The sequence below is a fragment of the Arvicola amphibius genome, chromosome 7, assembly GCF_903992535.2.
Source record: "Arvicola amphibius chromosome 7, mArvAmp1.2, whole genome shotgun sequence".
NCBI lineage: Eukaryota > Metazoa > Chordata > Mammalia > Rodentia > Cricetidae > Arvicola > Arvicola amphibius.
This window is the reverse complement of record NC_052053.1, coordinates 89,196,718-89,217,969: the sequence shown is the minus strand read 5'-3', so window position 1 is coordinate 89,217,969 and position 21,252 is coordinate 89,196,718. Positions and strand designations below refer to the sequence as shown.

Below are 21,252 nucleotides of genomic sequence, written 5' to 3'. Positions count from 1 at the left end.
GATATAACCACAAAGTTGGGCCGTGTTTAATTACCATTCTTTCCATAGAAGCCATAAGCACCAAAACATAGGAAACAGAAGTAGATCTAGGCCAAACTTAGAATTTTTCAAAGTCCAAATAAGCACTGATTTATATAACCCAAAGAGATAAATCCTATAAAGTACACAAAAACTGAAAGTTTATTGTACCAAAGTCATTGTTTCATAAGAAATACTGACAATAATTAAGTTTAGGGGATTCCAGTCATTATAACACAATATAGCCTTTATTTATTGACCTTGAAGAATTACAAAAGCACCCAGGCCTACAAACTCTATGCACTACTAAATTTCCTAAAATACCACACATGTTGTATAAAATAATGAATAAAGATTTTTGTCTGAAATATATAGAATGATTACCTATCCAGTCTCTTCCATGCCAACCAAACTCCATGTTCCCCACACGCTAAAGTTGTTTTGTTGTTTTTCTTTTTCTTAGAAGAACAAGGAAAATGTGTGGAGTGGGGGGAGGGCAAAGGCAGTAGAGGAAACAAGCCACAATTCCCTTCTCCAGAAATGAGAATGGGAGGCTCAGCACTTCCAATCTCTGATTTTAACCAGTTAAAATGGTTGTGGTTTACCAAAATGCACCTGGAATCTCTGCTACTGCCATGCAGGCCAAGGCAGTTGCAGGACTGAAAAATGATTCTCATGATACTTAAGCTGCAAGGCATAAACAGCCACAAGCTCAACACAGAGCAAACTGCAGCTGTTTGGCTGTAGCCAGACTTGTGTCCCGCAAGGAGACCCCTGGAATTCCCAAAGGCTAGATGCTAGGCTCACTCTGGACATCATATTAACCTCACCATAACAGCATCTGTGTTTTCTTGACTGTAAGGTTTTAAGTTTTTCGTGCTGGTCTTATGGTGAGAATTTATCCCCTGCCTTTTATTCCACCTTCATTTCCTTTGGATATTAAGCAAACTCACACCATAGCAATTAAACACTTTGCTCAAACCATAACAAATCATCGTACATGCAAAGCTGTGAGAAGATTATAAATGCCCAATGCAATGCACTGTGTTAATGATTTCATAAAATATAGTTGCAAGCAATAACAGCTCATGACTACCCAGAGGGGTCCTTTAGTGTGTGTGTGTGTGTGCATGTGCGTGTGCGTGTGTGTGTGGTACATATGTATTCATGTTTGTGTGTCCATGCATTTTTGTAGGTATGGGGGATAGAAGTCACCATCAGATGTCAACTTCTGTTATTGTACCATCTCACTTTTTTGAGGGTTTCCAACTGAACGTGACATTCACTGATGGCTAGACGCTTGGCTAATAGGTTCTGGGAGCCTCCAACTTCACTTTCCACCAGGACTGGTGTTCAGATACGTGCCACCCTCCAGGTTGTTTCATAATCATTACTGTTATTATTGATAATTTTATATATGAGTACTATATTTACATCATTTCCCCCCTCCCATCTTCTCCCTCAAACTATTCCTGTGGCCCTTGCTCCCTCTCAAATTCTGTTTTCTTTATTATTGTTTCATGTGGAAATATAACCAGCTGGGTGTATTTGTGTGCTTGCATGTATGTGCTTTTAGGAAAGACCACGTGGTTTCAGATAACCAATTAGGAGACTGAACCCTGAGAGAGCTTGATTTTTTTCTCTCTTATCAGTCATTAGTGGCATGTTACTCTTTATATAAGAGTACAACTATGTGATATTTCCCTTATCCAGATTATGTGCAAGGTTTTATCCACAAGTGTAGAGATCTAAACTCAGGTCCTTATGCCTTTGCTCCTAGCACTTTAATAACTGAGTCATCACCCAGCTCCTTCCTTTATATTTTTAAATTCTTTTTTCTAGATGTTACTTCTGTATATTTTTGGACTCCCCTTCTAGATACAATTGAGTATGCTAATTTGTTTTCAATATATATAATATATAATTTTCTTAAAATGTCTATCCATTACTCTGTGTGTATATATATATATATATATATATATGCATGATGTTTATGTGTGGGAGCACCTGTCATGATAAAAGTGTGGAGGCAGGGAGGGGAGCAGAGAAAAATGTAGAGCTCAATAAAAATGAATTAAAAAATTAAACAGGGAAATGATGGTTTATTATTTACAACCTTTTAATTCATATTAAAGACCTTCAATTATTATAATGAAAAATGTGTGGAGGTTTATAGGACAACTTCATGGAGTTAATTCTGTCTTTCCATTCTCCCATAGTTTGCTGGAATTGAACTCAGTTGATCAGGTTTGTGCAACAAGCACATCTACCCACTGAACCCTCTCAGCATCCCTGTATTCCGACTTTCTAAGTTTCTAGTTACACATGCAAGGCATACAAACCCAGAATAGCTTAGCAGCCTGGTACTCCATTTAGCTTGGGCTCTATACATACCCCTCCTCTAATGATGCACTGAGCAATCCGGGACCCTCACCCACATTGAGCCACACAAACATAGAGCTTAAATAACAGAGTGAGTCTTTCTCCTTTAGTAATAAACACCTCTTTCATGGTTAGTCTCCATTCAAACATGCTAGAACCTATTCAGGAATAGAGGAGTAGAGGCAATGGACTGATCTCGGCTGGGATGGTCTTGGGTGCATGGGCAGTAAGGCATAGTGTGTCCTCTTTTGAATATTTAGGCAAAATAACCTATTTCCATTTATGTCTATGCATAGCTTGGTATGCATATGATTAAAATCAAATGTATTATGAGAAAGGACAAGCACAGTGGAAAAAAAAGACTTTCATAATCTAAGTCAGTCAATCAAAGTGGAGATTTACCCACACTATGCCCCTTAGTAACTGACTTCTCCCCCTTCTAACTCTTTAAAAAGAAGTCCCAAACAGCAGCCAATGTTCATTGATATTCAAGAACCCTTGCAATGTATCCTGCACTGTTTCTTTAATTGAACCATCTTACTGCCTTAGTAGCTGTGTGCACCTTCTTAATTCTTTGACTAAGACAGTGAAAAGCTGGAAACATCAGGTCTAGATTAAGATGACAGGTAATTTATTAGCTTGTCTGTCACCACTTCTTCCTAACGTGTTAACAGTTGAGCAGACTGAAAACTCAACAATACTTTTCAATCCAGGTAGAGGGTATAGACCCAGATAAAATCTTCCCCCAGACTGGGGTAACAAGAAGGTAAATATATCACAGTTTAGATGGCTAAGCTCAGTTAGTAGAAGGTTAAGAGCTGGGAACACCTGCAGGAACCTTTCCCTGAGTAGAAATATCCAAACAGTAATTGATGCATTGGAGGAACCTCAATGTGAGAAATGGGTACTAAAAATTCCAGGAGGACCCAGTCATGGTGTCTCCTCACAGCTTTGTAAGTTTCAACTCCAGAAACTGGACTGGGTTTCAGAAAATTAGAAAAATTCCTCTCTAGCCTATGGCAAGCAGAAGACAGAAAGAGCCATTTTGAGGCACACCAGAACCTTGTTTCCAGAGGTCTAACCCCCAGGAAAGACTGGGGAACTCCACCTGACCAGCTTGGGTGTGGTGAAGGTCTAGCTGACCTCAGGAAAGAGAAACACAGTAATCAAGTCGGTTCTAGTTAGTCAGTGCTACGTGAGCAGGATTAAGAGATGGGGCAACACCTGTGAGGATCAGAGTTCTGAGACAAGGGCTTATGGGAAGACTTGGGTATGCCTTTTGAAACTGTCCTTCAAAACTGCAGGAGAAATAAAGTCATTCTCAAACTAAAGTTGAGAATATGTATTGTCAGGAGACCTCCTTCATAAAAAACATTAAAAGAAATTCATTCATTAGAGAAAAGAAAAATGACACAGGTCAGAAACTACAGACAGAGCTTTGACAACAGACCTGAAATAAAAACTCGGTTTCCTTTATGTAGCAGATAACAGTGCTCAAAACTAATGGCAGCAATAATACTTGTGACTATATACGCATGTACACGGAATAAATGACAGCGCTAGGGACAGGACAGAGAAAACAAAGGCAGTTTGTTGTTTTAAGGCGTTCAACCCACTTAATACAGTAGGGTGTTGTTTGAGTGGGATAGACATTGTTGTAATTGAACACTGCAAACTCAAGGAAAACTATTAAAAAGTAAAGTGTGTGTGTGCGTGTGCGTGTGCGTGTGTGTGTGTGTGTGTGTGTGTGTGTGTGTGTGTGTGCATGTAAATGGCTCTAATTGCTCCTGCAGAGAACCCAGGGTCTGTTCCCAGCACCGGTAGCAGGTGCCTCAAAAGCCTCTATGATTCTAGCACCAGGCAACTTAGTGCCCTCTTCTGACCTCCACAGCTGCATGAAAGTGTGCATACACAGAGTGATGCACACACATAAATAAATATCTTTAGAGAAAAACAAACAAACAAACAAAACATGAGGCAGTTCTGATCCAGCCATTTTCTGAGGTTGGGTTACTAGCCAAGGGAACCATTTTAAAATTTTTAAACCAATTTGTGCATGATTCTTGCAAAATTTGAACAAATTCATGATAGGCCTCTTAAAGAAGTCTGGTCTTTAAGGGCATATCACGGGAACCCAGCATGGGGGCTCTGCAAAGGAATGAAGCTGAATGAACAATTGTAAAATAATGATTTTTTTTAAAAGAAATTTCACTAAAATTTATAGTATTATGTAAGAGGCTACAAGTATTAATAAAATTATGGGTTAAAAAATCATGAGAAAGAATAGGGCCTAAGGAAATATCACCGTTTTGTTTAAGTAATCGGAGAAAGAAAAACCACATGTTGAACTACATTCCAAGTGCATTCCTTATGATTTCTGGTCATGGCATCCATAGTACATCCATTTCCTTGTGCTCTTTCACACTGGGACACGTGTAATATACATAGGTCTAATCTTTTTAGCTACATTATTAGTGCATTGCTGACCACATAATGAATAACATGTGTGTGTGTGTATGTGTGTGTGTGTGTATGACTGTGTATGTTTGTCTGCATTTGTGCTGCTTTAACCAACTTCTTGAACGTTCCTTACACTTAGAAAACCTAAACTACAAATCTGACAAAGTACATGATTGCTTCACAGTCTCTGGAATTCAGGGCTCCTTTCACGGATCCTGTGTGTAATTTGTTAATAAATATGAAAAATATCTGAACGTTTATTTTGAACTCGTCTCGATTTCCTTGAAAACCGTGGCACACAGCCTTTATTAAAATAATCTGGCATGGCTTTGCCCACAAATACCAAGGAGTGCATATTAGAAAGATGGATGCTCTTTCCCTTGTCACCCATGACTGTGTTTCAGCCCAGAGCAAGGTCTAGGACGTTATTTAAAAATAAACAAATAGAGCCAAAGGGTAACTCTATTCTTTTATTTAACGTTTATTAAAACATGAGAACAAGCTGTATAAGCACACGTACCACTCAGCACCGATATAACAGCACTCTTCCTACTGATAATTCCCCAAAGCTTTCCTCTTGTCTGCAACCGAGAAGCAGAGATGGACACACACACACTCTCATCGCATTGACCCAGTACTCTTCGCATCATGACCCAAATATTCTCCTTGCCAAGGAGACAGAGATGGGAGAGGCAGACTCGTGTGACTACATCCAACCACGGACTGAGCGGGTGACTCTTTCATCAGTAGTTATCATTTCCACACCAGTCAGCTCTGCCCATCTCTGTTTCTCCCATCGGGTGTCTGGTTATCTGGGTCCGTGAGACAGTCTGGTGACAACGGACACACAAGGAAACAAAACTGGCCAATGTTCCCTACCCAAGATCATTTAATTGCTTTGGTTATCAAGTACTGGGTACATGGGTCTTCTCATTCCCCACTCCTGACACATAAAAAAAACAAAAAACTGCATGGCATGGTCCGGAGTAGTTTTGAGAGAATTTTATTTAGTTCCCATCCCCTTCTGTGGGCCTCTTTCATTTTTATGTTTACCTGTTTGAATTTTTTTTCTCAAGATAGATGGGGGAGGGCAGTTTGAGTCAAAATAGTGACTTCATTAAACATCTGCTAGGTCTCCAAAGTCTTGGTAAATATTAAATAAACTCCCCAGAGCCCTGGTGCTGTTGCCTGAGACAGGCAGCAAGTCCTGGCTTGCATGAAAAGTCTTGTTTGGATATCTGTATGTGTTTGCTTTCTGCTCGTTCAGACTCATCTTGGAACAGAGCTGAGTCTGTCAAGTCTGAGACCTTGTTTCTGGTGTTATCTAGAACACACGGCATGAAGAAGAGGCCTGGTACTTGCTTATCCTAAAGTAATTCACTGACTTTCAGCAGCCTTCCTCCAAGCGTAAGAAGTTTCATTTCAAAACTTTCCAAGCTCCCCCTTGGGGAGGGGGGAGCTAATTCTCCCCACCCAGCAGCTTCCTAGTTCATACAGCCTCAGATTCCTCCTTTCCTAGGAGGACTAGAGACAGTTCCAAGACAGTACAATCATTAAGCAGCAAGTGATTCTTATGTCAGTTCTGGAAATCCACATAAAGAGTAGGGTTTGGCTTCTACATTTAAGGCAATGATAGAAGTTGGAGTATAACTAAATATCCTTTGGTTCTAGTTGGGGACTGTATCCTAATGAAAGGTCCTAAAACTAAAATACTCACAGCCAATTTCCACTAAGAGAGAGGATACTGGACGTATTCTAAAGGGCAAAAGTGCTAGTTCATAACATTCAATGGGGGCAGAATCAGCCTGATATCCTCCTCTGCAGTATCCAAGGGATTCTAATGAAACTTATTTTCCAAACCATCAGTCAGAGGTCAGGAGGAACTAATGTCCAGGTTGATCCTCTTATGAAGTACATAATGAGAAGTCCTGCACATCAGCAAATCTCTCTTGCTGTGGATGGAGGCTACCGGGCATGCCAAGGACAACTTACATCCACCTGAGAATCCTCTGAAAATCATAACTAGCATCCCCAACCTTCTCATCCAGTATTTTTGGGGGGGAAGCCCCCACCTGTGACCTCACTGTGTTCTATAAATTTTAATCAAACCCAAATAGGAAAATACACTCAGGCAAAGAGAACAGAGAGTAAGCATCTGCTCACTCCTAGAAGTTAACTACATTAATAGGACCACTTCGAAGCTGATAGTACCAAAAATCCAGGGACATAAAATATGAAGGAGGTAAAGACACAGGAGGAGAGATCTAGAGCTTGAATAAAGCCAACATGTGAGTTACAGGACTTCCATTCTGACAACACAGAACAAGAACAATGACTGGGCTGCCTCCACTAAGGTTCATTGCCGTTGTATGAAGTTTGTCTACATTTGCGGGGCAGACACTTTATTCACGCCCATTTAAGAAAGTCAATGTCCAGATTATTTCCTCTAACCCATAAACTAAAGTGATAGACTAAGATGTCTTTCAAACACTAAGTGTTTGAGAAATCCAGATGCTGTGGTATGTTCTAAGAAACTGTTTCAACAGTGGTCAGGCCAATTCAGTTTAAAACTCTGAACTGATATGCCCATGTAAACATATCTTACAGGGGGAAATGTTAATGTTCTAGGAAAAATAACTCCATGATCTTGGATATATCAATGATATACATATATATATATATGTGTATATCGTTGGGAGAATATATAAGCATATGTATGTATATTTCCTTGTGAGAATTATAGTTATAACTCTTAGAAGGAATATACATAATAAAAGGCATATTAGAAAGGTGGATACTGACATCCTAATAGTGTCACTGAGCACAAGAGCTGATCATGAATTTTCTTGTCTGGAATAATGACTTCTTAATTTTGTAAAAGGCAAATCATAGGAACTCATAAACATTTACATTGAGATAAATAGGTTACATAATTACAGGCGTATCATACCCGGGAGACCACCCCATTCTACACAGTGTAAGATTCCTGAGCTCTGCCAATCCACCTTCTTCCTGGGCCCTTCAACAGTTTTTTCTTCCAGTGTTTCTGCCATGTTCTACTGAACATGTCCGTGTCCCTGACAGTCAGACTATGTCTTTGTATATTTACTTCCTCTTCGTCCTTCCTCCACTGGCCTGTGCTCCAAAAGACAAATTGTATACACATACAACCTTCTCTTTCTTAAAAAAATACAGCACAACTGGGTGATTTGTTTCCATCACACATTTCCCCCGACAACTAGTATGGCTTTAGCCAAGACTCATCCCCCCACCCACTTCTCTGACGTTCTGTTCCACTGTGGCACATGAAAAACAAAGGGGACATTCAGGGACGACGATGTGAGTGTTCTGAAACCAGCTTTTCACTTTGCTTCTTTAAGGAGGCACATCAATCCCAACACCATTTTGAAGACTGGAATCAGCGAGGAATCACTGATAAACCTTGGTGGCAGGCCTTGACATTTGAGGAGTCTGAAGAAGTCTCTCTTCAGCTGTGTTTCCCAATGCCATTGCAGTTTTCGAAATTTACCTTGTTTCTTTGTGGGCATGTCTGACAGGATTTAAAGCACTGGCAATCTTAGATGCTGCCAAACATAGCCACAATGCTGCTTTAATGTCTAAGAAAATGTGGACTGGTGATCTGACTTATTTCTTGCTGCCATTTTTAAAAACAATACCTTTGTTTCACGCACACCCACTTCCTAGTTTTCTCATCTGGGACAGCTTTTTAATAAGATGACTTTAACTTTAAATTATCTTCTCCCATGTAGTTCAAATTTAGATCTAAATATTGAAAGAGATAGACATAAAAAATAATTGATTTGACCTGTAAATATAAACATATGCTGTTAGCTAAAAGTCTTTGAGTTTAAAAAATAATTATGATCCAATATCACTTGGTCTAATTTTTTTTTGGAGGCTGTAATCTTTAGGTATTGCTTGTGGGTAAAGCTGTGTTCCTTTTATTTTTAAGAGAAATGTACCCATATATACATTTCTAGTTATGCACATCGTTGCTAAACTTCACCTAACGGGTTAACTCTAGTTAAAGAAAACAAAACCCAAGTCCAAATTCAAATGTCAGTGAAATTTCTATTTTACCAGATCCCAGTGATACCAAGAAGCCTATAAGCCTTTAAAACTATGGGTAGAAATAATCAGAATAAATTGCTCTCATGTTTAAGTGAAGAAACCCATTTTCATTAGAGTTTACCTACTTTAGGAGGGGTCAGGGGCTGAATGGCTAGGGTACCTGGTTCCTACACCCTTCACTCAGCATGGAGAGAAAACAGTGATTCTGAGATTATGGACAGAGGGGAGCATAACATTGTAACCGTAGGAATTTGGCAGGAACAACTCAGCAGCACCTAGCCCCCTGGATTTTCCCTTAGCAAGTATCACCCACTGAAATGGGTATATTCTAGAAAGTAATTATCTCCACGTTAAGAACATTCACCCATTTTTATCTTTCCATCTTCTGTTCTCTCAGTCTAAGGGTACTGCTACAATCTTGTTTCCATGTGCATCCTCCCTGTGTTACTTTTAGCCAGCCCCTTTCTCTTTCCAGCTGTGCGCATGCTTGCATGCGGGTGTGGCTGAATGACACTCTTATCTTCAGCTTCCAGGCAAAACACTGTGCAGTTTTCTCCTCTTTCTGCTCCCTCTTTCTTTGTTTGACAAGTTCATTTTCCCTGACCTAGCGCTTTCCCATCTGCCAGATTTCCGATGTCATCTTAATCCCCCAGGTTGGGGGACCCATTCTTGGTTTGTACATATACATTTGGGAATTGTGGGCTATGGAGACTAACACAGGCATTGCACAGCTAGAACTAACACCTCAGCCCGAAGGGCATGACATTGCTTCAAGATCACATTATAAGTAAATATTTGGGGGTCTTTCCAATTGGGTTTGTTCCTGATGTCTAAAACGGAGACAATACACGTCATCAGATCATAGGTAGTATAGCTCCTATAGTATACTCTGGGAACTGTTGTCCTCGGCTCCCAACGCACACATAGGGCAGAATCACTTCTGTTGCAAGCAAGGATGAAGGCACACCGCATCAGAGTTTCTTCCACTCCAACTCGGATCAGTTCACTCAGAAGGGAGGTAACAGGGCTGCTATTTAGCACGATGCCATTTGTATACTAAAGGAAGTATTGAAATGTTCAGAGGTTGATGCTTTCTGACAGGTGTATCCCTGTCTTTCAGTGAGGCAACGGGATTCAGTTGAAATAGTAGATTCAGTTCTCAACTTCTTTTACATATTTTTTTTAAAAAAATAATAAACACTATTACAATCACACAGTTAACCAACTAATCTAAAATTCATCTCTTGTTGAAATTCTTCTCCAGCCAACTCCGGACTTCTTGGAGGTTGTAGCTGAAGGGGCCCTTCCCCCCTAAATAAGCAATTTTCTGTCTCTGCACGATGCACACACGTTCAAACGCTACCCCGTAAGCTACGTTGGCATTATTGTCCATGCGGTCAGCCACAACTTGACACTGGGGCGGCAAGGAGAAACGCTCCAGGAGCTGTTGGGCTGCTGCGCATCGGTCCTCTTGGTTCCGGTGCTTCTTCACCTCAAAAGACAAAGAGGAGTCCCCAGGCACTGCCCAACCATCTGAAGGATGAGCCTCATCAATATATACCAACAGGAAGTCGGCCACTGATGAGAACTCTTCCACCAATTGGCGAAAGGCTGGCAGTTGCCTAGTGAAAGGTGGTCAGGTGGCCGAACCAAAGTTGACCACCAGTGGGCGCTCTGCACTGGCAAAGTCAAGGAGGTGGCATTCTGCCCCATCGGCTGTCTTCTTCAAAGCATAATTGTTACCTGCTTCAGGATTGGATACATGCACCACGCTGGAATTGGGGGCATCTTCACCCAATTTAACCTAAAAAGAAAAAAATATTAATGTATTAATACATTACTAGTACAATTTACTCTAAATAATTTACTCTACATTAAATAATTTACTCTAAATGCAATGGGTTCTAATGAGAGAGAGAGAGAGAGAGAGAGAGAGAGAGAGAGAGAGAGAGAGAGAGAGAGAGAGAGAGAGAGAGAGAGAGAGAGAGAGAGAGATCTGAGTAAAACTAGTCATGTCAGGTAACCCAAAGAATGGTCCAGAAAAAAAATGAAAGTATAAAAGTCTTCCCTTCTGACTATTCATTGGAGGTAATTCTTTCCATCTCTGAAGACACTGGAGTGAACTGTTTTCACAATTAAGTTGATTCTGGTGTTCTTTTCTACTCTCGCTTTCTTGTCAGTGCCTAACAAGCATTATAGAATGAATGATTAATTGACTTCATTTTAAAAGTTAAGAGTAAATGGCCCACTTTAAGATAAATTATCTCATTTTTGGAATGGACTGTCTCTTTCTGAATTCTAAAAGACTCAGGCAAGACCTGAGTTTTCACACATATGGGTTTAATTTGTTTTCTCTTTTCTCCTCTTTCAAATAATAACTTAATACATTTATCTGTTAATTTGTCCTGTGTGTGTGTGTGTGTGTGTCTGTCTGTCTCTCTGTCTTTCTGAGCACTTGTGGAGGTCAGAGGGCAACTTTTTGGAGCTGTCTTGTCCTTTAGCCATGTGTGTCCTTGAGTTCAAACTCATGTCATCAGACTTGGAAGCCCAGTGAGCCATCTCACGCACCCAGTAAGTTCTTTACTATTATCCAATGAACACCAGTGAGTTCTGTCTCCGGGCAATGCTGGACAATCTATAATCCACCGTTTGTGAGTAGAGTTCCTCCCACTTCCCCTTGTCCATGCTTTCCCAACCCGGAATATTTAGGCAATCATGCCTGCTTTCCTTCTGTGGGTCCTGGAGGATGAAGTAAGGAGGGGAACTCTATTAATGACTCTGTGAGGATAAGAGATGCCACTGTGTACAGCACCCCATCACATACGGCACAGTACCACTCTTCTTGGGAAATCATATGTTCAAAAAAGTGCAAATTGTTCTGAGAAGAGATTCACGCTCCCTTCAGCATGCATGGTGTGATCTCTGCAGGTTCTTGTGGGTACTGCTCACAATATGTATGTTATGGCTAGAATCTCAGAGCTGCCCCTGAAAAGCAAAAACTAACAAGAAAAAGAGCTATTCCACAATATGACTTTCAGCTGAGTTCTGACTTTCTATATATTTTGGGTTTTTCCCACACTTCTATATCAGAAGACCCAAACCTTGTGCTTTTTATATAACTTATTATCAAAACCCTCAGAATGATAAGCATTCAGATACAAGGCATGCTGACTGAAATTATTCTGTGAACCCCTTAGTCCTTGGTTTAAATCATTGAACATAGAATACTGAAAGTTAGTGGCCTTTGAATTTGTAGGTTGATAATAAAAAGAAGGCAACAGAAAAGAGTCAATTACTTACTTCAGAATTACCATGATTGGATCTCCCTCTAGAATGGTTTAATCAAGGCTAATACTATCAGGGATAGCTTACAATGGTACCATTGATTTTTAAATACTATCCTTAATATTGCAAAACATTTCCAACTTGATCGACTTATCTCTCTCATATAAATATAGTCCCATATAAAACTATCGTTAATTGAAGCTACTTAAAAGGGAACTGCTGGAGAGCAAAGATGTACACTGACGTAGAACACTCAGGGGATTTTTCACTTAGGGAAAGAATCAAAGTTCTTTCTCATTCTTCTCGAAACTTTCAGGACCGATTTGAAATTGGTACTAGTAGTGGTCCAAAAGACATCTTAAAATCATAGTCTTGCTTCTTAGATGTGATTTAAATAAATATATTTTGATTCAGTAACAACTATGAAGAAAGTTATTTATATGGACCATCTTGGCTATTTTACAGTCAACTACATAGAGGGTTCCCATAATGCACCTTTGACCAGATGACCTCTACTCTGCTCTTTGAAGCACTGAAAAACACATCAAACAGGAAGATACACATTTTAGGCATTGTTGAGCTTTAAAGTCTCTTGATACTTGCTCCTAAATAATGTTATAAAGGGGCTTTCTATGACTTCTGCTTCCCGTCACATCCTGCAGTGATGCCAGGACTGCTTTGAATGCCACTGCCTGTGCAATGTTGATCCTCAAAGGCCTGTGATAAGAAGGAATGGATGCGCTCTGATGAGCATGTTGTAGAGACTACTTGTTGGATCAGAAAATTTTCATGGGAGCAAATAATCTCTGTACTGCAGACTAGAGGATTTCTTCTGGGTGAAAGTATCCATCTGCATGTGGGAGCCATTGTTGAGTTCTGTGGACAACTGTGTGGTCTTGCTAAACAGGCCTGGGTCTCCCTGGCTCCCAAGCAGACCTGTTGATCGTTGTGTTATTCTTGACTATTCAACTGAACAATCCAGTCTGATATTTTGGTCATAGATAATCTCTTGCTACCTGCAGTCAATTTCCTTGCAAAGTCTAAGAGCATGTCACTTCTTAGAGACAACAGACAGTTCTGCCATACAACCCTTCGCAAAACAATTTTTTTCTAGATTACCTTAGAAAATGTAGGATAAACATCACACACTTTAATTTTAAAGTTTAGGGAAGTCAACAAATTCTTAATATCCCCTGGTGGTGGAGGCATTGAGCATTTCATTGCTCTGGGAAATATGCACCTTAAAGGCTTTAGGGAGTGAATTATTGAATAAACTCTGGTTGTTATAATCCTAAATCAGGGAAAACTTCTACACTGAATAACAACCCCGTCATACAGTGAACACAATCAGGTGATGGACAAATACACTAAAGCATATACATTCAGAAACAGGAACCCTACCCTGTTACCAGAGACTGCTGTAGTCAACACCAATATCGTTGGCCTATTCTTAATTATTTCAGCTAACCAGCAAATAAAAGAAATGAGATCAATCCTCTTTACTTTGTTCTTCAGCTGTGAACATTAGGAAGTCATGTATGAACACCTTATTCATGAAAGTCACAGGCTAGAGAAAACATACAGGTAAGATTAACGGTACTAATAAAATTAAGTGTGCTGGAGCACATGACTAGTCTCCATAAAACCCTGGATTTGAGCCCCAGCAGAACAAAATAAGTACACACACACACACACACACACGAGAGAGAGAGAGAGAGAGAGAGAGAGAGAGAGAGAGAGAGAGAGAGAGAGAGAGAGAGAGAGAGAGAAGAGAGAGAGAGAGAGAGAGAGAGAGGAGAGAGAGAGAGTCACACTTATAATGTATAAGCCCAAGCGTGAGCAAACCATTGGTCAGATTTTATAAGCCTTATAAAACTAGTCATAAATTGACTCCTCTTTTCTAAAATCTGATAGGGGATAAGTTGGATAAAAATTTGAAAAATAGACTTAATCTTTAAAAAATGTTTTAAATCCATTTCCCAAATCACTATGAAATTAAACTTCCATTAGATTAAAATTCCCAGTAGAGAATTTCTTGGTTTTTTGTTTTGTTTTGTTTTGTTTTTGTTTGTTTGTTTTTGTTTTTTTTGGGGGGGGGTTAGAAATCCTGCTGAGATGGAATGGGAGAAACCCCATTGTCATCCATACAATGGAAGACAGAGCAAAGCATTCCCTGAAACAGAGCCAAAATGATGAAGAAAATAAAGTCGGTCCCATAATAACACTAAGGCTACAGGAAAGACGTTCAACAAAAACAAACCATCCTCTGGTACTCCCAAACTTCGTTTTAATTTCCCACAGTGGCACAGAAAGTCTCCTGGACACAAGTTACCTATCATCTTAATTTCTGCTTCTTAGAGGGTTTGTGTTTGGTTTTTGTCCTTAATGAGACATATTTGCCAAAGAGGCATTCAAAAGGCATTTTTTTGCTCTTGCGGAAGAGTAATTAGGTCGGTACCTCTTTCCCTGCCAGCATCAGCCGCCTAAAGAGAACCCTGCCTGGTATTTAATGCCCAAACACAAGAAACATCATTTCCACTAATTGGTCTTGAAGTTCCGATGTTCCCAAAGGGTCTCTTTATTTTGCAAGGATCAGAAGGGACACACGTAAACTGTGATAGCGTCACTACTGACCTTTATCGCTCTCATCTGCACTGTTAGAGTCATTTCAGTGGACAGGAACACAATGCCCACTAAGGGAGTGGGTAAGGCAAGTTTACTGCTGATGACATCTCTGGGCCAAGTTCAAAGGTGATAACAGATATGTTTATAGACGTAGGCAAAAGCACAAATGCATACTGTATGTAAGAATTTGACTCCCTTGATGATGGGTTCCAGTTTAGGACAGGGTTGAGTACTTAGGGACTGGAGATAAAGCAGCAAAATGCAGAGCCAAGGGAAACATGGAACCATTTATTGAGTGAACTAGAAACATATCATATACTGCCATCCTTGTTTTTGTTTTTGTTTTGTTTCTTTCACAGCCTAAGAGGAGCTTTTGAGTAACGTATCACACACTCTCATGATGCGTTGTGAAACAAATTTTTAAAAATGGGGGACGGGCACGTACCAGAATATTTACACAGACTTTTGGTCATCCAAAGCACTGGAAATTAACTCTCAGGAAGTTTCCAATTCTTCAGCATAATGATCGGGCTACAGCAGTGTCCTCAGAAACATGGCCAAACAATCATTAGGCAGGGCTTCAGCCCTGCCCATTCAGATGGGCCAAATAAATCAGACTTGAAGAACAGCCTACCTCCTCTGTCTCCTGGGTTGAGCTCTCCTCTTTGGCTATTCTCTTTTTGATTTGTATCTTGAAAATGAAGCTCAAAGCCCTATCATTTCTCTATGTTTTATCCAAGTGACAGACAAGCTCTGGCTGTGGCCTTCTTTGTGTCCTTGTAGGACAGTTTCTCTCTCTAAAGAGCCTCTTTTCACTGGAGAAGCCAGTGTCAAAAGGCTGGAGGTGAATAAAGAGAAGGAGGAGAATGTTAAAGAGACCCTTTCAAAACAAAATTGTATGTTCCCATGAGTATGTTTTCTGTGCCACTGCAACATCAGCTGTGCAGAAATGAGCCTGCTTGTGAGTGTCTATACTGTCTGCTTACTTTTACACTTCATTTAGGTAAGAGCCAGGCTCCAAGCAAGGACAGCTTGCTCACTGGTTGCATTTCTGAGTCGTTGAGCACCAACACAAGGGTACAGTGTTCACCGGCAAAGACACCGAGGAAACTTAAATCATAAATAGCCGCTATTCCTTCCAACCCTTTCACTAGTTTTTAGATTTCCTTTTTCAACCCCAATTGCACACAGGCCTCCTGACCATTACCAAGCCCGTGTGATCTTTGATAAGTTCCTTACAAAGTTGACTTTAAGTCATTTTTAAAGTTTCAATGCAGTTTTTATTGCTAGTATTTCATTCTGGTCTCATTCCCTCTCCTCACTGCAGCTCCTGCCTGTGTCTCCTCCTCTGTGAACAAATACAGCATCTCTAAACATCTTCACAAATGTAATAGCTGACATTCACTAAGCAAGAAAGTTGGGAGTAATGAACGATCTGTCTAAATGAAACTCCATGTAGACACACCCCTCATCCTGGAGAAATCTGCTTCATGGGTGGCAGTAGCCAAATAATGCAAGTCAAGATTGTGAAATCCCAAGATGCAATGTCAAACGGGACCTCCTCCAGCATCTATGGAAACAGTCACGCCTAAAGACAGTGTGCCACGGATGACACAGCATTTGGCAAATGATTCAACCTGTTTGAGAGGTTCTGCGTGAGCTTCTGAGGCCACCACATCCACTATGATGCCAGCCATAGTTAAAGACAGAAGAGGACAGGATTTTGCTCAAGTCATACTCATAATGTTTTTATTTATCTCACACTCAGCCCCGCTTTTTCTCTGAGCTTGTGTTTTCTTGGGGTTTCTTTGGCACATTGTAGCTGTTTTACAAATCATTAGAAGCAAGCATAATAACATAAGTCATGAACTTGGTCATTAATCAAGTCAGTGGGCAGAGACAAAGAAATAAATAAGAGGAATACATAAACCATATGCCAACAGTAAAAACAAATCATTTATCTTTCTCAGTTCCCATGAACACAAATAACAACATAGACAACACAACGGAACACTATACGTTAGTGAAAAAAGACACCATGAAGTTTATTATAGGGGCATTTGCTTAATTTTTTTTCTTTTCCATATCATTGATGGGAAAATACCTCAATTGATGTTTATAGGTGCTTTTGTAGCCTCCAAGTTGATATGAAAATATTTATATTCTATACATATGTGTATGGGTAAAATTCTCCAAAAATTCACTTTAAATTCTTCTAAGAAGAAGTTCATTGTCTTTCAAAAGTGAAGCTTTTAGTATACTGAGATCTAGCCACTAACATTCCATATTATCTAAAGTATGATACATAGATGTAATGGAAGGTATTGGCTAATCAATAACATTTTAATGTACAGTTGTAATGCCCCACTCCAACCTCCTGACACCTGAACATACATACAAATGTCACATTCTCTGTGGGGATGGAATTATTTTTCAGTACCTCTGGGCTCATCCTTTTTATTACTTCTACATATAAGATAAAACTGGCCTTTAACGACAGTGCAGGAGACTCCTTTCCTGATGAGGGCATTCCTACTTGCTAAAAAGAGGCTTGACATTTGACATGTCCTCAGCACAGCAAGAGGGGACCTTCTTCAGATGACTTGCAGGAGCAATGTCATGAATCACACAATCTATTCTCAAAAGGCATTTTCTTCCCCAGCACCAGCTTGGATGCTTTGTTTTTATTTTCCTGGCACATGGATTGATTTTTCCACTGTTTATTGGGGGAGGGAGGGCTCTTTCCCTTCCTCCTCGGCTATTCTGAGTTTTCATCATGCTCTCTACAGTTCCACCTGTCTGAAGAATGCCACTTGGTTGAACATCTGGCTTCACTATTGCAAGCTCCCTTCTCCAGCAAGTTCTCCCAGTGCCCCTAGGGACACATTTCCTCCTTTTGTTGAAATCTCTTTCCAATGCATTCATTCTCGCTATAAAACCCAGAATACTTTAGGAGTCCTGTGAACCTAAGGGATGGGGGCAAAAGCATGGAGGGCCATAGTAAAGTATTCTTCTTTGCCCTGACAGATACCATTTGAAAAATGTTTCCCTAACATCTCCCAGCAGCAGAATCTAACACCAGAACTTTTCACTTCAAAACATCAGTCACCCACTCTGGTGTTTCAAATGCCGATAGAGACACATGTTTGCCAGGTAAGGGAGGTCGCTGTTGTAATGCCCAAAGCCTGATCTTGGAACACACCATAGACCCATCAGGGCTTTCCTAGGTAACTTATTTGTGGCTTTGGTTTTACATACAAAGTTTGAATTTCTGGCAGTTCCTAGATCTTTCTTTTGCAAACTGACACTTCAAAACTAGGAATCCACACATCCCAACCAAGTAGGTGGCTGTACTGGGCTTGCTTCCATTAGTTCTTACCTCCCTAAGAAATGAAGGGGCTAGGGTGTGATCAGAGTCATCATCATCACCATCACCACCACCATCACCACCACCACCACCACCACCACCACCACCACCACCACCACCACCACCATCATCATCATCATCATCAGACTCTGACCATTTCAGCAGAAAGGAAACATTATCCAGACCTTCCTACTACATCTCCTACAGTCTCCTATTAAGCAAAGCAGCAGAACCCAGCTCATGCCGAGAGCAGAACAAATGCAGCCCCCAGCCTCCAACAAGCCTAAATTCACCCAGAGTTATTTCACCACCACCAAGCCCCAAACTGCCTAGTCAGAGCAAGGTAACAGCAGCCATGTCAAAAAACTCTTGCTGAGCTCACCCAGAATCCCGATGGCTCAATATCTGTCACTCCCAAATCTAACCTGTGCAACAGGTGTCCCAAGTGACATTGAGACTCCCTTGAACGTCATCAAAAGGGCAGGCCACCCCAGATAGGGCTGCCCATGACATGACCTGCAACCCCGTACCTTCCAGTCCCCTGGTTCGGCTGACCTAGAAGCCCAGTGAGTGCAGCTCACCTGTTTGTAGGCATCTAGGAGGAAGCTCTTCCAGACACAGCGTAGTCCCTCTGAGGTCAACATGCGCCGCCACTCTCCGCGAGTGGACTTGGAGCGGCTGAGCAGCAGCGCCACGTGCTTCAGCAGAATGACCGAGTCATAGAGCGCCAGGAAGAGGCAGTTGGAGAAAAAGACTGGCAGAATCTGCAGTGTGATCAGCAAGTCTACGCTGAGGAGTCCCATCTTCTCTGCTTCTGCAGCCTGTCCCCTGTGTGCTCTGCTTCCCCCTTCACCCTCTTTTTGAAAAGGAAGGTGGTGGTAGAGGAAGTGGGGGACCAGGGGGGAAGGTTGGGAGTGGGGGTGGGGGGGGAGAAGGAGAAAAACTAAATTAGAAGGAAACCCAAGTTGTCTCTTCTTTGAAAGAAGCAGAAATGGCAAGACTAAGTTCGCTCTCTGCAGTCCAGCAGTTGGAGTGTGCCCATCAATTCATTCAATTCCGAGATGCATTTTTTTTCCAGGATTTAAGATGGTTAAAAAAAAAAAATAGAAAGAAAGAAAAGAAAAAGCCCTGGCGTACCAGTTCCTAATCCAGTTACCCCTGTCAGAGTCCGTTAAAGACAGGAAGCTCTACTTTCATTTCCAGGCACCTATGAGACTGCAGAGATGGTAAAATTTCTTTGAGCTTTTCATGTTCCTTTAAACGCAGACTGACTTCTTGCAGTGCCAAATTTCTTAACTGTGCTGTAAGGGTAGGGTTTGTTTGTATTTTTCTTTCTTTTTCTTTCTGTCTGTCTGTCTTTACTCCGTCTTAAACATACTTTCTCTTCTCCTCCTCCCAGCCTGCCTCTGTCTGTTCTTTCTCCAGGTTCTCCAGGAGCGGCTGAGTCCTCTGCCCCCTCCCTCTGGCTTTTCCTCTTTGCTATCTTCTGCCTGCGTAGCAGAGTGCCTCTCTGCAGCCCAGTGAGTCTCCCGAAGCCTTTTATACATTCCCTGGCTAATTGCTGCAATAGAGAAAGGAAAGCCTAATCTTGCTAAAGATCTTGACGTCATCGAGAAAGAGGGCTTTACTTTGGCCAGGAGCACAGTGAACAGAAAAGCAAAACTCCACAACTTTTTTTTTAAGTAGGGGTGGGGGAAAAGACAGTGGGATTTTGCTTTGTGATTTAAAGGGAGAGACAGGAAAAGAAATCACCTTTGACAGCTTTCAGGAAATGCTTCCAAACTTGAAGCAAAGTAATTTGTAGATTAATATGTTAACACTTTCCTCTGACTACCATTTTTATTAACCTATCAGTAGCTTTGGCAATAAAGACCCCTGGCAGACAGGTAGAAAAGGGGAGGAGTGAACATAGATGGGTTTTACAATATAGATTTTTTTAAAAAAAGATATTAATGTTCCTATGTGAGCTTTATACCATGACACTTCTTTTTCACCAAATTTGGGTCCTGGGTTCTATGAATATATATATTTTTTTGTCATGAGCTTATCTAAGAAAACTCATCTAAGTTGGAAAAGTTGTAAACTGTTTGAGACCACCACAATATTTCTTTAAAACCTATTCCCAAACTCAGTACCAGTGTTATTTTTGGTTTCACTAAAGCTTCATTTCATAACAACAATAATAACCTTCCAGGCAAAGAAGAAACTGAGTGACCAAATCTTTGAGTGTCATTTCCCTTCAACACTGATAAAACAAACTTTCCATTCATTGCCATTTAGATGCCACGAAGTTGAGAAATCGATTATTTATGAGAGTCCTTTAAATTTAGCCCTTCTCCTAAGGGGCCTGAAGACTTAGGAAATATTTTTGGGTTTTTTTTTTTTTTTTTTTTTGGCTTGGCAAAAATAAATAAATAAGTCTATATGTGGTTAGGAACAAATCAAGACTTGGTGCCACATGCCTCCTGGCCCTCAAGGACATCCTGCTCTTTAGTCTTCACGAGAGTTATTTAAGCAGGTCCAGGGTGGCAGCCACTCATCACCCCCATCTCCTCCTATTTTTCCTTCCTCTCCTGCTTAAGAGATCATCTCTGGGAATACTTTTCCCTGAGAGAAATCGTGGCAATTGTAGACACTGGGGTGGGGGTGGAGGTCATAAAACTGTAATTGAAAGTTGATTAGTTGAGTTTTCTATGTGCACAGCGTCCCCATTAAACACAATCTAAACAGTGGGTACAAACATGTGGTCAGTCTGCTGCTCTTACTGCTTTGCCCCTCCATACAGCACTTAAAAGCCTAGACAGAGCAGAGTCATTCTTTGTAGGGAGCACGGGCGAAAATCTGCATATGGGTGTATTTTGTTCAGTTGGCAAGGCACTTTTGAAATTGAGTCAAAAGAGAGGGTAAGATCTGTGTGACCCACAGCTCTCGCTGGGCTTTGCCATCTCCCCAGCACTTAAGAATCCTGGTTGGCATTTGTTCAGCTCAGTGAGGATGTTCTGAATGAATGAATACCGAGGGCA

General features: G+C 40.8%; 1 protein-coding gene across 2 annotated transcripts; it reads right to left on the bottom strand.

The window, feature by feature from the left end:
• Positions 1-5,310: 5,310 nt before the first annotated feature.
• Dio2 (iodothyronine deiodinase 2) lies at positions 5,311-19,728 on the bottom strand. Of its 2 annotated transcripts, XM_038337981.1 has the most exons (3): positions 19,367-19,728; positions 18,811-19,085; positions 5,311-10,756 (listed from the first exon to the last, which is right to left on the bottom strand). In XM_038337981.1, the coding sequence occupies exons 2-3, from the start codon at positions 19,030-19,032 to the stop codon at positions 10,178-10,180; spliced, it is 801 nt and encodes a 266-aa protein (XP_038193909.1). In that variant the 5' UTR covers positions 19,033-19,085; positions 19,367-19,728; the 3' UTR covers positions 5,311-10,177. The 2 variants fall into 2 exon arrangements, with proteins under 2 accessions (XP_038193909.1, XP_038193910.1); XM_038337982.1 differs by having other exon boundaries at positions 10,190-10,756; positions 18,811-19,728.
• Positions 19,729-21,252: the final 1,524 nt, after the last annotated feature.